Source organism: Molossus molossus, unplaced genomic scaffold (genome assembly GCF_014108415.1).
Source record: "Molossus molossus isolate mMolMol1 unplaced genomic scaffold, mMolMol1.p scaffold_m16_p_13, whole genome shotgun sequence".
Lineage (NCBI taxonomy): Eukaryota > Metazoa > Chordata > Mammalia > Chiroptera > Molossidae > Molossus > Molossus molossus.
This window is the reverse complement of record NW_023425348.1, coordinates 80,041,361-80,057,837: the sequence shown is the minus strand read 5'-3', so window position 1 is coordinate 80,057,837 and position 16,477 is coordinate 80,041,361. Positions and strand designations below refer to the sequence as shown.

Sequence of the window (16,477 nt, the reverse complement as noted above, 5' to 3'; positions counted from 1 at the left end):
AGATCTCTAAATTAATCACATGTTCAAACAGCCTTTTAAAAATATAAGGTAACATTTACAAAGTACAGGGATTAGGACCTATCTCTGGGGGCCATTATTCAGCCTTCTCCAACATTTATATGTACATTTACTTAATGACAAGCTGGATTCTGAGCACTTTAAAAATATTAATTTCTGCTCAGAACAATCTCTGAGATGGACATTAGTATTCCCATTCTTCAGGTGGCAAAAACTGAGGCAAAGAAAGATTATAACATGCCCAAGGTATATCTCTATCATACACATTCTCTATCCAGAATGCAATTGTTTAGAAATCAGTAACAGATTTTTCAAAACTTTTATTTTGAAATAACTTAAGATTTATGGAACATTTGCAAAAACTGGACAAAGAAATTCTATATACCCTTCACCTAGATGCTCCAAATGTTAATATTTTACCACATTTTGCTTTATCGTTTTCTGTATATATGTATTTTTTGTTTGAGATTAAGTTGCACATAGAATGTCCCATTACCCCCTAAATACCCTACTGTGCATTTCCTAAAAATTGAGGACTTTCAAACTCCAAAAATTAACATTGATACAATGCTATTATCTAATCTACCAACCTTACTCAATTTCAAAAAATGTCCTTTATAGCAAAAAAAAAAAAATTTTTTTTTTCCTCAACCAGGATCCAATCCAAGATTATGCATTACATTTACTTTTCAGATTTCTTTATTCTTTAGTTTGAAATGTTTGACAAGTATAGACTGGCTATTTTGTAGAATATCCCTCAGTTTAGGTTTCTCTGATATTTCTTCTTGATTAGGTTCAGGTTATACATTTGTGGCAGGAATACCACATAAATGACATATCTTCATCATATCAGAATGCACACAATGTAAACTTCTTATGAATGTTGACACCAATACAAATTTTGTTTAAAAGAAAATACTTTTATAAAGACTTAAATTTGTGCTTTTAAAGAACATTTCTAAATAATTCATAGGTCAAGGAAATCATAATGAAAAGTTTTAATTAGCCCTGAAAAAGAATGTGTGTCTATGCACGTTTACATGCACGCGCGCGCACACACACACACACACACACAGTTGTGGGATATAGCAAAAGATAATCAAATACGCTTAGAGTCTTACATGTTAATGTAAAAATAGAAAAAAATACTTAACATGAATTCATTACAGGCCCAATTTATGAATAAGAAAAATAACAGAATAAACCTCCAGAAAGCAGAACACAAAAAGAAAAGATCAGAGAGGATCGATAAAGCAAAAAGTTGGCTCTTAAGAAAAACTATAGACAAACTTCTGACAAAATGATAAGGAAAAGAAAGTGAGAAGACGCGAACAATATTAGAAAAGGAAATATACATGTCCAGCAGAGGTTTAAAAACTAAGAAAATTCCTTGAGTTACTTTATGCTAGTAATAAATTTGTAAAGAAATGAGTCAATGTTTAGGAAAAAGTTTTTTTTAATTGACTCAAAAAACAAACCCTAAGTGATCTTATTACCATTAAAACTATCAGTAGTTAAGTCTTCCCATGAATAAATCCTAGGGCCAGATGGTTTTTATAAACTTTCAAGGAAAAGATTGTTCTAATCTTTTACAGATTTTTCCAGAGAATAGTGAAATAGGCAACACTTCCCAGCTCATTTAATGATGTTTTAATCTTTTTTCTAATTTGTTTTACAGATGTTTCTTTTCCCCGCATTGGCACCCTCCTCCCCCTGCCATCCCCAGCGTTGTTGTCTATGTCCATTGAAGTTATAATCTTGATATGAAAATACAATTTCCAAAATACAGTTGTAAAAATTCCGAATAAAATACCAGCAAACTGTATTCAGCAGCGTGTAAAGCTTGTGAAACATGACCAAAAACGTAGAGGCGATTTAATACTAGAAAATCGTAACTAAATTCAAGCGAGATCTCTGACATCTTCAGGAAAGACATCACCTGATACATACAGAATGTAAGTACTCCTAGCTGTTCTCTCCTTGGGCTCTTTGCGCAGGCTGGTCTGCCTGAAACATCCCCCCTCAGAACCCGAAAGGCTCGCTCAGGACTGTTTGAAGGCCGCCTCTCACCGAGGCCTGCTCTGCGTACCTTGTTTATAATCACAAGCCCCCCACGCAACACACACTGTTCCCTCCTCCTGACTCTGCTTCATTTCTTCCCCTTATTATTCCTTTTCTTACCTGTTTTCCTCCTTGGCTCCCTGCCCTCCTCCCAGCTCAAATGTAAGCAGCATCCGGGCAAGAATTTTTGTCTGCCGTGTTCACTGCAGCGTCTCCAGCACCCAGAGGACGTGGCACCTGGTGGGCACTCCATTCATACACACAGTGGTATGTCTGGAACCTTTTGTAACAAGGAAGACAATCTTGCTTCCATCCTCTCAGGGTCACCTTTTGTAGGACCCAGTCTGGTATTTGGCAATGACACACATACAAGGAGAGCGGACAAAGTTGTCATGCACCGTTCGTCACATTAAAATGTTTCGTCTGATGGTGTGTTCCTGTTAGGCACGTGTTCCATTTCTAGATGCCTTCATACAAATCTCAACAGAAAGACCTACATTTCCACAGGAATTGAATGTCTGTTCATATATATGTCTTGCATCATGAGTGACACAAACATGCCAATCTAGAAACTTTAGAATGTCACAAAGTAGTGAGTCTCTAAACATTTTTAAAATCCACTTGGTTCCCCATACATTTAATAAAAAAGCTTCGATACTTTGTTTTGACACTGGAGCAGAATCCAGGACCACCTAAATCTCAGGTAGATTTTTATGTCAACAGACCAAGGAAATTTTAGTACGTAAGCTCATTTCATGCTAAGGTATCATCACAGTAAATCTTTTCTTCCACACTGAAATGGCACCATATGCACTGTATCGGGACTGATGTTCACACCGTAGACAGTTCAGTTCTGTTGTATTTCAGTGCAATAAATATCAAATGAGAAATCAGAACTCACCTCTTTAGGGCAGGAGCCCATTGGAGGGAAAGGAGACCAACATCACCGTTGGCCTTTATTTATTTATTCCCAGGGTACATGGGACCCCCACGAGGACGAGTCAGCAGGCACACGCTGTTGTGTGTACGGGATCATCCCCCCACGTTCCCCTCATGCTGTTCCACTGAAAGGGCAGTGAGGGAGCAAGACATGAACATCTGCTTTCTACGTGGTGAGGGGAGCTGATTCCACATAAGTCATCAATACTGTCTTCTACTCTATGCTCTTTGGGTTTAGACCTTCTCTAGCATATATCAGACAATCAAGTAGATAGTTAAGCCTCAAAATTATGCTTCACTTTGCCGAAGGGGTCGAGAACATTAGTTTCTCTTTTAGTACAATTTTTCGTTCATGTGCCCAGAAACAGAGATTTTCATTTCACCATCTTCAACCTTGAGTGTCAAATACGCAAGGATATTTGCTAAGTTGAAGCAAAGCCAGAGCTCAGACGTTTTGAGGTTACTAAGGGATTTCCTAGCCAGAATATAACTATTTTCTAACTAGAATAAAAGGAAAAGTAGTTTGTATACTTGTAAACCAATCTCTCTCCTCTCTGCCAACTTTCAACCAATAACTACCATCACAGCCATCAACCAACCAATCAGTGTGTGTAAGCAAATGCAATATTGCCCAGGTCATTGTGGTGTCAACAAAATGAGAGAGAGAAAAAGGCATACATAAAGCTAAATTTATTCGATTTAAATGAGTACCCCTTATTCGCAGATTTTATTATTCTTGCTTTTTTATGCTAAAATGTCTTTTATATAATGCTAGTCATTTGGTTTTCTGTTTTTATGTCCTTAGCTGACAAAATTAAAAGCTAGAAACACTTAAAATACCCCAATTAAAAAATTCTTTTGCTAATTTAATGGTGCTTAAAACTCACGGCCTCAGAACCACAGCCTAGGGAAAGATCTACCTTTCAGATTACATGTCTCACAATACTGAATTATTGCTTAGCAATTTCCCCAGACAAGTTATATAGCAGGATAAAAGTAAACCTTAATTTATATTAAGCCAGTATAGAACGGTCTTGATTTCAAGCAACAAAGAAATGTATGTTCAATCAACACCATGGCTATATCATCTTTCAGTAAAACTAACGGTATCAGTATCTATAGGGTACCAGTTTACAGGTGTAAAGCCATTACTGCTCTAGGAATAGCCCCGTGTGACCTGTGTAAGCAGTATTACTGCAGTGCGGAAACCAAGGCAGCTGGGGTCCAAGCAGACCACTGTCCTGGGTCAGGGCTTTAGCGCCACCACAGGTAGCTGCCAGGCTCAGCACATTTTAGCCTGTTTACCTTTATAAATCACACCATCCACCGTTCAGTAGTTACATACATTTAAACTGAGAAGAACTATATGTTAAAGGAAAGCATACTTTTCTGGGCTTCATGTGTAAGAAAAAACTCCACATTTCATGAATTATTTTTATGTCATTAGCTACTTTAAAAAAGAATAGTTCCATATAAACATACAAACTAGGCCGGGCCTTTAGAAAAGCTTACGAAGAACCATGCAAATTGCAGGATGTCCTCCCAGAGTGAATTCATGAACGTCCAGTCCCTCAAATGGTTAAAAACAGAAATGAGTAGCAGGCCATGACTTTTTAAGGCATGTTTCAGAGAAAATACAAGAATCCCTGGCACTCCGAGCCAGATGAGCCGTTGGGCACTGTGCCTGGCTCTCCCATTCTGTGACTGGCCCATCCCTGCTCCTTCCTACTCAGTTGTTCTTGTTAATGTTAGTCCTATAGCAATTGATATGAGCATTTATATTAAACTACAAAATAACTGCTGGTAGCATCCAGAATATATGTCAGGAACTCCTGCTTTCTTCCTGATTATGACCACATTCAGCCTTATTAATAACTATTGCGATGACAAGTGAAGATGTGGGAGCTGGGGGTTGATCCGCCGTGAGCGCGCAGAGGCTGGGAACCCTGGCCAAGGCTCCAGGCGTCATCGGTGCTTAATTCTTCTTGGCTTTCTTCAGATAGCGAGCCCGCATGGACTTGCCAAAATTCAGGCACATCTTAAGGTATAACCAAGAAGGCAGGAGTGAGATGACTGCCCCCTGGGAAGAGCAACGGGGAGATACATCATTACAACCCACAATTTGAGCTAAATGAAAACAGGATCTTACATTTTACTATAATGTTGGTTTTTTGATTTTTTGTTTTAACTTATAGGTACATTTTAGAGTTCTTGGGTATTATAAAACATAGATGACTCATTAGTAAGTCTAGACAATATACATATGTTAATATATCACATACTATTTTGTGACTCAATGGGACAAAACACCCAAACCAAGTGCTGATTTGGGACGTAGAAATCTACCTACCATAAGAGAATGGATCGGGTATCCATTGGTTCGGGATCTCAACCCCACTGTTTTCATCGCCGCCTTCACATATGTGTCTGAAGAAGGTATGTGCAGAGTTGCCTTCCGGACTTGAGCCATTTTCGTAGCTACGAAGAACGGCAGGACACTCTAGAAAGGCAAGAGCCCGCCCCCAGAAAAAACAGGCCATTGATTAGGAAGGCCCCAGACGCAGAACTCGGCGCTGCCTGACTGCTCTAGTGGCAGAAACATCCCGGCGAAATGTCGTGTGTAGCTTGAGAGAGAGAGAGGAGAGAAGCAGCTTGGCAGAACATATGACAGCACAAAGAAAACTGGAACAAATCAATCTCAATAAAACAATTTGAGACGAGAGTATTAAAAATAAGTGGAAGTGTACCTTTTTGAAGGAGGAAGGCATTGCAGAACTCTAGAGAACAGAGACTTCGCCTGAACCTTTACAAAACCACCACGTAAGAGATTTTTGACATTTTTTTTCCTCCTAAAGAGCTAATATTACCTCTCCCATCGTTTACAGTTAATGAAGCTTGTGCTGTGGGCTTGGGTCCCTCTACAATAACCATGTCACATCCTCAGCTCTGGGCCACCACCACTTTTCTTCCTTGGCTTCTCACCACTCTGATTCTGAGCTGTTGTGCTTTTCTAACTTATTGGGGTAACACTGATGAATAACATTATATAAATCTCAGGTATACAACTGCTTCTGAGTTTTATAGACTTTATTAATAAGATAGGGCCACCTCCCCTTCCTTCTTTTTCTTTGTGCGTGTGTGGGGGATACTGTAACAACACAGAAGCAGCGTGAGCAGCTCAAAGACTGGAGGGGAGGACGAATCAGAATGCCATCTTTCAGAGGGAATGAGTGTCACGCTCTTGAGGCGTATGCTTGCGACATCTCAGATGTGCTTAAAAAAAGAGGTGAAGGAGACCCTGCTACCAAGAGTCCTGAGTGCTGATACAAGAGGTTCCTTCTGTCATTTGAAATGACCTGGGTATGGCTGTTCACCAAACAGTGAATGGACTCTGTTTATCTCACATGTTGAAAGGAAAGGGGAGCAATTACAACGATACTTCTATTAAAGAGGAGGATCTGTTGTGACACGTGGTCACAATGAACGCCATTACTAGGGATAGAAAGGAAATTGAGATGCATGCCTCACTACGGAGTTCCTTCCTGTGGAGAGCTGGAAAGCGCATTCCCACGTCTCTAGTTTTCTGTTTATTTGTTTAGTGTTTTTCCCACTCCCAAGAATGGGTTAAGGAGTGCAACCCACCCTCCTAACGGGTGAGCTAAGACTTCGGCCTGCCTGTTAAGAACCCAGCACCCGAGGACCTAACCACTGTCTCTCTCTTTCTCCCTCTCTCAGTCCAACAGCCACAAACCCACACTAAGTGAATTAACATCCCCAAAGCACCTCAACACCTGGGCCAACTTTGATTAGGTGACTTGGTTTTAGAGAATTTGTTTATTGCAATTATCCCTATCCACTTATCCCTCACTTAATGAGCAAAAATGTTTTGTCCAAAGGTCTTTAATTTTAAAATCATGTTGCTGTGAGGAGACAATATATGAGAGCAGAGATCAAAGAGAGATCTCAGCATGTGAAATGAAGTGAAATTTCATTATGAAATGCAGAGCTCAGTGAGGCCTTCACAATGGGTAAGAAGAGTTTGTTCACCAAGCTGAGGATCAAACAAAGCAAAACAGAGTATATACATGTACTCTGTCTCCAGTAATGAAGAACGTAAGCAAACCGTATCACATCACTATGCCTCGGGCTTCCTGGTTACAAAAAAAGTGAAGATTTAAAAACTCTTCGCATATACAGATCAGAAGCTTGTAAAGTTTTGAGCTTGTCAAGACGAAGATGGTCTGATAACTCCCAATTACTTAGTTATGTTATAATCCCCCCTGTGCATATATCTGTATCTGGCATAAATTGGACTACTTTGATCTTATAGAAGAATTAAGTTGCACTGCCTATCTGAACCACTTGATGGCGCCACAAGTTAGCCCCTCATACAGCTAAACCTTAAAGAAACTACAGAGCACCTCCTGGCTCTGGAGGTGGAGATGAGATGCAAACCCAGGAATTCCAAGTCACATTTTCTTCCAACTAAGAGATGTAAATTCCGTTCTGGAAAGGGTATTCATTTATTTCCACAATGGTTTAAAATCAAGGTGGTTAACGCGGCCTAGTAGAGGATGGAAGGGATTTGGAGATGAAATAACTTTTGAGCTGAGTGGAGGAGTTTGCCAGGTAAACACACAAGGGAAGAACATTTTGGGTACTGGGCACAGCAAGAGGAAAGGAAAGCATGATGTCCTCAGGGAACTGTAAGTAGTCGGTGTGGTTCACACATCAGGAAGGTGTGAGGCAGGAGAAAGGCTAAGCAGTACAGAAACTAAGTCCAATCACTGGACAATACTGACTGCCAGAACGTAAGCTCTACGAACACTTGGTCTTATTGGCCACTATATCGCCAGCGCTTAGAAAAGTACCTAAAACGTAGCCAAAGCACAGAGAAGAGCTACTACGTGAATTAGCAACAGAACCCTTCGCCTGGGCAGCACCGAAGAGCCGCGCTGGGGCCCCTCTCCGTGGCTGCAGTCCAGAAAACTGTTTATACCACAAAGTGGACAATGCAACATGGGAGTCTAAACCAAAAGTCTAGATATTCCAGAGCTTGAGCAAGATCACCCTTTTACCAGGGGTGGGACACCATTTTTCTGCCAAGGGCCATATGGATGTTTATAACATCATTCTCAAGCCACACAAAATTATCAACGTAAACATTAGCCTGCTATATTTGGCCAGACTAATTTGGTGAGCCCTGTGATGGTAGCTGGTATTGATTTCAAGGGCCTTAGACAGCTTGTGGGCCGGACGTCCCCCACCCCTGAGAAGGCAAACTTAGACCTCCAGCTACTTACCCAGAATTTAAAAAGGAACATTTCAAATTATGTAAAAGTAAATACCTTATATGTCAAAATGTCATCTAAGTATATCCTTAAACAAACAAAAACCCAGTAAGCAAGAGTTAACCCATCTTTCCTGCTCATTCAGGGAAACATTACAGGGACCAGGAAAAGAAGATGCTTATACTTTCATAGGAAGTGTTTTGGGCAGAGCAAACATTAAAAGTTGCTTAAGCTCAACAATATGCCATTATAAATACTGCCAGCTTGACAGCCACAGAGGTGGGCAAGTGCCCTGGTCTGCAGACTCAGAACCCCAACTGAAAAGAATTAACTGAGTCTCAAAGCAAAGTTGATGTTTGGCCCTTGCTTGGCCTATTTATAAAAAAATCCCTGGAGACAACTTGGTATCGTTTTTCCCACCCACTGGAGTAGCTACATAATAAAGCCAAAGGTCTCTATAAAATTAAGTCAAAACAGACCAAAGGCCTAAATGGTAGGAGCTAAAACTATAATATTCTTGAAAGAAAACATAAGTATAAGGCTTCATGACATTAGATGTGCAGTATTTCTCGGATATGTCACCAAAAACACAAGCAACAAATGAAAAAAAAATAGATAAACTGGAACACATCAAAATGAAAAACTGTTGTGAATCAAAGGACACTATCCATAGAGTGAAAAGACAACCCACAGAGTGGGAGAAAATATTTGCAAACTATGTATCTAATAAAGGGTTTATCTCCAGAATATATAAAAAAAACTCCTACAATTCAACAATAAAAAGCAAACAACCCAACTGAAAAATAGGCAAAGGACTTGAGTAGACATTTCTGGTCAGGAAGCACTTGGAAAAGTGCTCAACATCACTCATCATTAAAGAGATGTACATCAAAACCACAGTGAGGTACTGCTTCACACCCATTAGCATGGCTTTTTTTTTTTTTTTTTTTTTAATAGAAAAACAGAAAGCAAGTATTGGTGGGGATGTGGGGAAACTGGAACCCTTGTGCACTGTGGTGGGAATGGAAAACAGGGCAGCTACTATGGAAAACAGTAAGGCAATTCCCTTTCTTCCCCTCAAAAGTAGAATTACCATAAGATCCAGTAGTTCCACCTCTGGGTGCACATATGAAAGAACTAAAAGCAGGGTCCTGAAAAGACATATGCACACCCATGCTCACAGCAGCCAAGAGGTGGAGGCAACCCCGCTGTCCATCCACAGATAGTGGATAAACACAACTGGCGTATACATGCAATGGAGTATTACTCAGCTTTAAAAAGAAAGGAAGCCTGGCTGGTGTGGCTCAGTGGACTGTCATCCCAAGGACTGAGAGGTCCTGGTTCGATTCCTGGTCAGGGCACACGCCTGGGTTGCGGGCTCAGTCCCCGGTAAGGGGCCAGGCAGGATGCAGCCAATGTTTCTCTCTCACATCGATGTTTCTATCTCTCTGTGTCTAAAAAAAATCAATAAAAACATATTTAAGCCCTGGCCGGTTTGGCTCAGCAGCTGGAGCATCAGCCTGAGGACCAGAGTCCAGGGTTTGGTTCCCGCTAGGGGCACGTACCAAAAAAACATATTTAAAAATAAATAAATAAAAAGGAAGGAAATTCTGGCATGTGCTAAAACATGAATGAACCTTGAAGGCTATGCTAAGTGAAAAAAAGCCAGTCCCCAAAGGACAAATACTGTGTAATTCTACTGATATGAAGTACTTAGCACAGTGAAACGCAGAGAGACAGGAGGTATTATGGTGGTTGTCAGGGGCTGGGGGAGGAGGGAATGAAGAGTTAGTGTTTAATGGGTACAGAGGTTCAGTTTTGGAAGATGAAAAAAATTCTAGAGATGGATCGTGGTGATAGTTACACAACAATGAATGTATGTAATGCCACTGAACTGACTACTTAAACGTTTAAATGGTGTTTTTCTTTATGTGTGTATACATATATATATATATATGTATAAACTGTTTTTCTTTATTGATTTTAGAGAGAAATAGAAACACTGATGAGAGAGAACATCGATTGGCCACTTCCTGCATGCCCCACACTGGGGATTGAGCCCACAACCTGGGCATGTGCCCTGACCGGGAACTGAACCGGTAACCACTTGGTATATATGGGTCGACGCTCAACCACTGAGCCACACCAGCCAAGCTGTTATGTATATTTCACCACAATTTTTAAACTATTAAAAATCACTACCATATCTATATCATCCTGGTGTTTGCCGTCCCCCTTGCTGTAGTAAAAGTCAGTTTTGTTCAGCTCTCTACCCTCTCTTCTGACTCTTACACAGTGGCTTTGGCATGTCACGGCACACTTCATACACCTGGCAGCTAAGGCATACTAATAGTCTAATTCTCTCAAAATAAAACCTGAGAATTTACAATAATTACGCGTCAACTGTATATAGTACATTCAGTTCTACTCTAGGTATCCTGACTTAAAAATTCTAAGGAATGATTTTTTAAAAAATCTAGACTTAAAGTGCATACAGAAAAAAGAAACCATGTCTTTAATAGTGGGCTAATATCACATTCACTTACTTAAGAATGTGATTTTCTTTCGTTACCAAGACGGCAACAGTTGCTGTGGAAACCACACAAAAACAGGGATACTTAACTGAAACAAACTCTACTCACCTGCACAAAGATGCCCTTGCTCTTATATTCCTCATGGATGCACTGAGAGAAGAAATCTACAAAAGTCTGGGAGGAGGGGGTGGGAGTAAGAAGAAAACACACACATCACATCAATATGTCTGATTTGTAGTCATGGAAACTAAATAACAAACTAACCATTTAACTCTACAGCTCCTAATCATTCTTTTTATTTCAAATGCAGAAGAGACCTTAAAAAACCATTGCATGCCCTCGTCATTTTTATCTGCCACTAAATTAAGTATTCTCTTATCAAACATATTATCCAGATCAAATTTTGATTGAACTGAAAAAGGTTCTTTTTTTTTTTAGAAAATTACTCTCCAAGAAGAAATGTTTGATTATACAACAAAAGATGTGCTCCTCCCTACTTGCCATTCAAACAGAAACACAATATAAATTCTGTGCAACCCTGTTCTGTGGGGATTTTGTCAATAAAGAGAAGAAAGAGTAAGCATCCTCTTGGCCCCGTGAGATCCAAGAAGTGTACAAATGAACCCGACAGCTCATCTTCTTCTGATAGCACAACTTTAAATCCACTTGTGAAATATAATGTACGGGACCATTTTTCAAACGTGGGCTTGACCTCAGGCTTGAAATGCAACGTATCAATAATGACTCTACTAGGGTCCCAATAATTAGTCATGTGTCCATGGAATACGCCATGAGCGGTTGGAGTTCACCTGCCACTTCGAGAAGCCTGGTGCTCGCCATAAACATGCCCACTGTGTTCCAGAGCCATAGAAAGCAAGAAGAATGCAGGGGTGGAGGGTGGTGCCAAGTTTTCCGAAAAATAGTAGTCACTGTTTACAATTTTCCAGTGGACAAAAAGCCAAGTGAAAAAGAAGGCAGGCATGTCGCTCTTTTCCTTCTGACCTAATGCATGTTCTTATTAGATATTATATTTTGCTCATTTCTCCCCCAGAGTTTATTTAATTTCAGCACCTCAGCGGTCATTTCCATTTCAGAGATGTACCCTATGCCTCAACAATGTATATGCAGATGATGCTATTGACCTGCAGGCAGTAAGAAATACACTCTAAATTATTTTCCTAGTAGAAATGTGAGGAGGTGAATGGTGATATATAAAATTACAACATCTTACAGAGTTCTGGGAAATTCTTGTCTCACTCCAGAAGTGATGATAAATATCTGTGAATTCTACATAATGTGGAAAAATATACTCTCACCCAGTCTAACTGGCTGCAATTCTCCTACTCAGCTCTGTGTACTTGAACTAATGCTGTATGAAGTTGGCTTATTCGTGAATCAAATCCCCCATCTTAGATTCATTAACATCATGCTCTGAGCTAACTGGCCTAGGCTAGGCCAGCTTTCTCTGGGAAGTTCAGATATCAATTTTAACACCAGTAAACTAATGGGAGAAAAAGAAAAAAAGAAAAAAAATCTGTGGATCTGAGATCTTGACGTCCTGTTGATGAGGTTGATGCCAATCAGCTCAAGTTGGCTCTGGCTCCTCTGAAACCAGTGTGGGCCATTTTCCTTTTCTTCTCATTTCTGTTCGTGAAAACTGCCAAGAACAGAACTTCAAAACAGTTCTATGCTCATTTTTGAGGTGAGAAATGATTCCTCATCCTCATCCGACAGGGTTTCTCGAGGAACCGCTCACCTTGGTTGCAGAGTAGATGGTCAGCAGCGGAACCGGGAACATGCCAGAGGCAGAGGAGATGTTCAGAATCACCCCTTTAGATCTGAAAAGGAAAATTTGCCGCAAACAGAATGAAATCATGTCCACAGCTGTTTGTAAATTACAGATGGAGACACAGATCTGAAATAGAATGGCCCAGCTGTTTTTCTAACACACATCTCTCCTTGCCTTTCATCAGCATGCGATGCACTTGGTCAGTGAATGAGGTATAACTCAATCAACTAAAAATAGCTCTTGTTTGCAATTAGCTCATTCCTCGATTTTAGTAATCTGGGGCATGACCGGATCAGTCCCCTCAAGTTGATCTCCACCCTCTGAGGTCTCCTCTGCCCACAGTAACCAAGAATTCTCACTTTTAGAAACACACTTATACTCCCTGCATGCTTTTATTTTGATATGTCATCACATACTACCTTGCTGTAGTATTTAATTATTTTATGTGCATACATATTTTTCTCCCTCCAAAACCGTAAGCTTTTGTACATCATAGCCCTTGTCCTCACTTTTCCTCAAAACACTCAGCATAGTCCTGAGCATTTAACCAGTCCTTAATAAAACCTTCTGGAAATGAGTGATGGTTAGGTCTTGTGCTCCTCCCTTCCCTGGGGTTGTAGATATTCAGGTCAAAATGAAGAGTTGACTCTAACATGTGATCTTATAGCTTATCAAACCATATTCTTTAGCCAAAAGGCAAAGCCCAAAAGTTTCTACTGTGACTTTTAGAGACTCCTCAAGGTTGAAAGTCAGAAAGTTATCAGGAGCTACTAATTCACAAACAAATGAAAGTTAGTTTGAGGAAAGCAATGCTTTATTCGAGTTGTTAGCAAACATCTATGGGTTAGGTGAAGTGTGGAATTCGGGTTTGGGGAATTTTAGATTTAACAACCAACTCCTCCACCTCAAGTCCATTCTCTTTGAGGCTGGTCCCCTCTCAGCTGCGGCAACCTGACTTCACCCATCGACTCTCCTCCTGGCCAGGTTCCTTTCCTTCACCCCAGTTTCTCGTTATTCTTCCTCTGAATTTATTTCCCCCAAAGCCTGTTTGTGTTTTGTTTTGTTTTGTTTTAATATTACAAAGAAGAGGGGGGCTATATAGACCCTTTTAATGCAAAATAATAAGAGAAACACGATTAAATGGCATCTACGTTATTTTAGACATAAATCTGAAATAATCCCGAAAGGTCACCCAGTCCATCTGCCAGCCTCCGGGCGAGATGCCACTTTGACCATCAAGCAGAGTCTGGATCCTCCGCTTAATGTGTCCCTGGAAACAAGTTGTTCTTTGTTTTTGTTTTCAACCAAAGTCCTTATTTGTAATATATACTTTCCTAAACGGTGAACTCCATTAACATTTTGGTCATAGAAATCAAATCTCAAATTTAAAAACAGTTAGTTGGAATTTAGTCAATGTATTCACTACATCATTTTTATATTTTTTAAAATTAAATGTCATTTTGTTTTGGTTTCAGGTGTACAGCGTAGTGTTTAGACGATCATATACTTTACAAAGTGTTCCCCGTGGTGTTTCCAGGATCTAACTGGCACCATACACAGTTATTAACAATATTATTGACCATATTTTCAGGTTTTGTATTTTTGGCTTGCGTCTGTTACAGAGACACAAAAAAGAAAAACCGTTTCTTTTTAAATTTGAAGGTAAGAGTGTGAGAGTCTCTATCCGGAGTTAGAAACCAATCACACTAAGATAAAAACCTGTGAATTAGCAATGAATATCTAGCAATTTCATTTCATCTGTATTTGTGAGAAATTCCTTTGATCAAGATGGACTTTTAAAATGGACTTTTAAAAACCACTTCTAATAGAAGATATTTAATATAGCATTAATTTATGATGCTTAAAATACCTTTATCTTTCTAGGGTGTTGAAAATATTCCGAAATTGGACTGGCTATAGCTGCACAGCTTTGTGAATATATGAGGAACCACCAAATTGCACAATTTATAAATGAGTGGATTTTATGGTATGTGAAATGTATCTTGATAAATCTGTAAATAAAAGAGAGAGAAAAAGCCCTGGCCGGTTTGGCTCAGTGGTTAGAGTGCCGGCCCTCGGACCAAAGAGTGCCGGGTTCGATTCCCGGTCAAGGGCACATACCTGGGTTGCAGGTTTGACCCAAGCCTGGTTGGGCTTGTGCCGGAGACAACCAACTGATGTGTCTGTCTCACGTCGATGGTTTTCTCTCTCTCTTCCTCCTTCCCTCCCACTCTATCTAAAAATCAATGGAAAAATATGCTTGGGTGAGGATTAAAAAAAAAAGAGGAAAAAAAGATATTTATGATATATCAGAAGATGCCACCTTTTAAGCTCAGAGCTCACCCAATGAAGTGGAAGCTACAGGAGCAATTAGTTCTCACCATAACAGGCTCCAGAGCAATGATTTCAATACAGGAAAATTCACTTAAGGATAACAAAAACATCTTTCCCATTTTCAAATATAATAGACCAGTAATCAAATATGTCGCTATTAGGCATTATGGTTCTTTAATTGTTTTACTCCTTGAGTTAACTGAGATTTTTGTTTCTCAAATACTCCCCCCTAATTAAAATTTCTAGGAGATAGAGTTAGTCTGAATTAGCAGAAAGTCAGAATTTGAGGGTACTTTATTCACAACACAATATTTCCACTCTAAAATACATTAAAACAAGCCTAAGACCCACCAAGTATAAAGCGAGAATGCACTCGGCCTAAGTAAATAAAAGCAAAGCATTTATAATGGTACTAACATGGCAGCAGAGAAAACACCCCCTTTACAAGAACTCTGTGCTACCAAGAAGCACATGGATTTGTTTGTCTAGCAAAAGCCTTCCTCCCACACACGAGACAGCACCAAATTCTCTCTCTTTCTCTCCAAGGGTAATCATATTCACCTTAGTTCTGTCTGACTCATAAATAACGCACTGGTATAGCTGCCTTAATCCTTGTACTGTATACAGGATCTATTCTTTATGCAGAGATGGGGGATGAACATTTGGGAGCTCGAGGGACAAAGGACTCGTCTTTAAAATCAACTACTTTGTTGAGCTCTAATCCTCTATCTAAGCAGAATTAGTGACGTCAAATCAGTTTCCATGGCACAGCCAGACTCACGACAACTCTGTTATATCAAGCAGAAGGACAAAATGGGCCGCGCTTAATTGCACACAGAAACAAATATAAAACCAAACCCCGGTTAATCTCTCATTGTCCGGGGACTTTGGGAACAATTCTAAGACTGAAAGGTACATTAAGAATATTTGCTGAAGTTCCATAATGAAGACTCACACTGCTTCAGTGCATTTCTACTTTGTTATGACAAATAATCCAAATAAACAAGTCAAGTAATATTTTCTGTGATACAACATTCTCAATTCATCACGCTTCTTACTTGCTAACAGCTACATGATGGTGTCTCAGTGGTGCAAATTACTGAGGATCTACTAGAACTAAAATACTGCAATAACATGGCAGAGAACACCGCTGCTGATAAGGAAGCACCTTTTCCTATGAACACGTTCTCTTCAGTTACTAGCCCTTCTGACAAGTGAAGTGTTCAACTCACCCAACCCTATAAAACTCAACACCGTGCATTTATAGTTTCCTATGGTTAGAATTCCCTTAATTCCCAATCGCAACACACTCCTTCATAGTCACCTGGGTTAAAAAAAAAAGCCAAGTCTTTATTCTTCTATACATGCCCCACTATTCCACCAGACTGCTGTAGGGACCTTGTCCACAGCTCTAGAAAAATATCACGGTCACAGAGGAAGCATAAGGTCTCCTTTGAAGTAAGTCACTGATTTCTGCCTTCCTCGGGAACCTCATCACTGCCCCACACTGC

At 39.9% G+C, this 16,477-nt stretch overlaps 2 protein-coding genes across 2 annotated transcripts in view; both read right to left on the bottom strand.

Annotated features, from left to right (window-relative positions):
• The window catches only part of ALKBH3 (alkB homolog 3, alpha-ketoglutarate dependent dioxygenase), a 66,903-nt gene extending 61,514 nt beyond the window's left edge, over positions 1-5,389 (bottom strand). The window contains exon 1 of the mRNA XM_036258208.1: positions 5,369-5,389. The gene's annotated coding sequence lies outside the window, so the exon portion shown is untranslated. The remainder of the gene's footprint in view (positions 1-5,368) is intronic.
• HSD17B12 (hydroxysteroid 17-beta dehydrogenase 12) overlaps positions 3,694-16,477 on the bottom strand; it is a 159,874-nt gene continuing 147,090 nt past the window's right edge. The window contains exons 8-11 of the mRNA XM_036258204.1: positions 12,600-12,681; positions 10,952-11,017; positions 5,369-5,518; positions 3,694-5,098 (exon numbers count right to left, since the gene is read on the bottom strand). Of these exons, the coding sequence (XP_036114097.1) occupies positions 4,994-5,098; positions 5,369-5,518; positions 10,952-11,017; positions 12,600-12,681 (403 nt within the window). The 3' untranslated portion in view covers positions 3,694-4,993. The remainder of the gene's footprint in view (positions 5,099-5,368; positions 5,519-10,951; positions 11,018-12,599; positions 12,682-16,477) is intronic.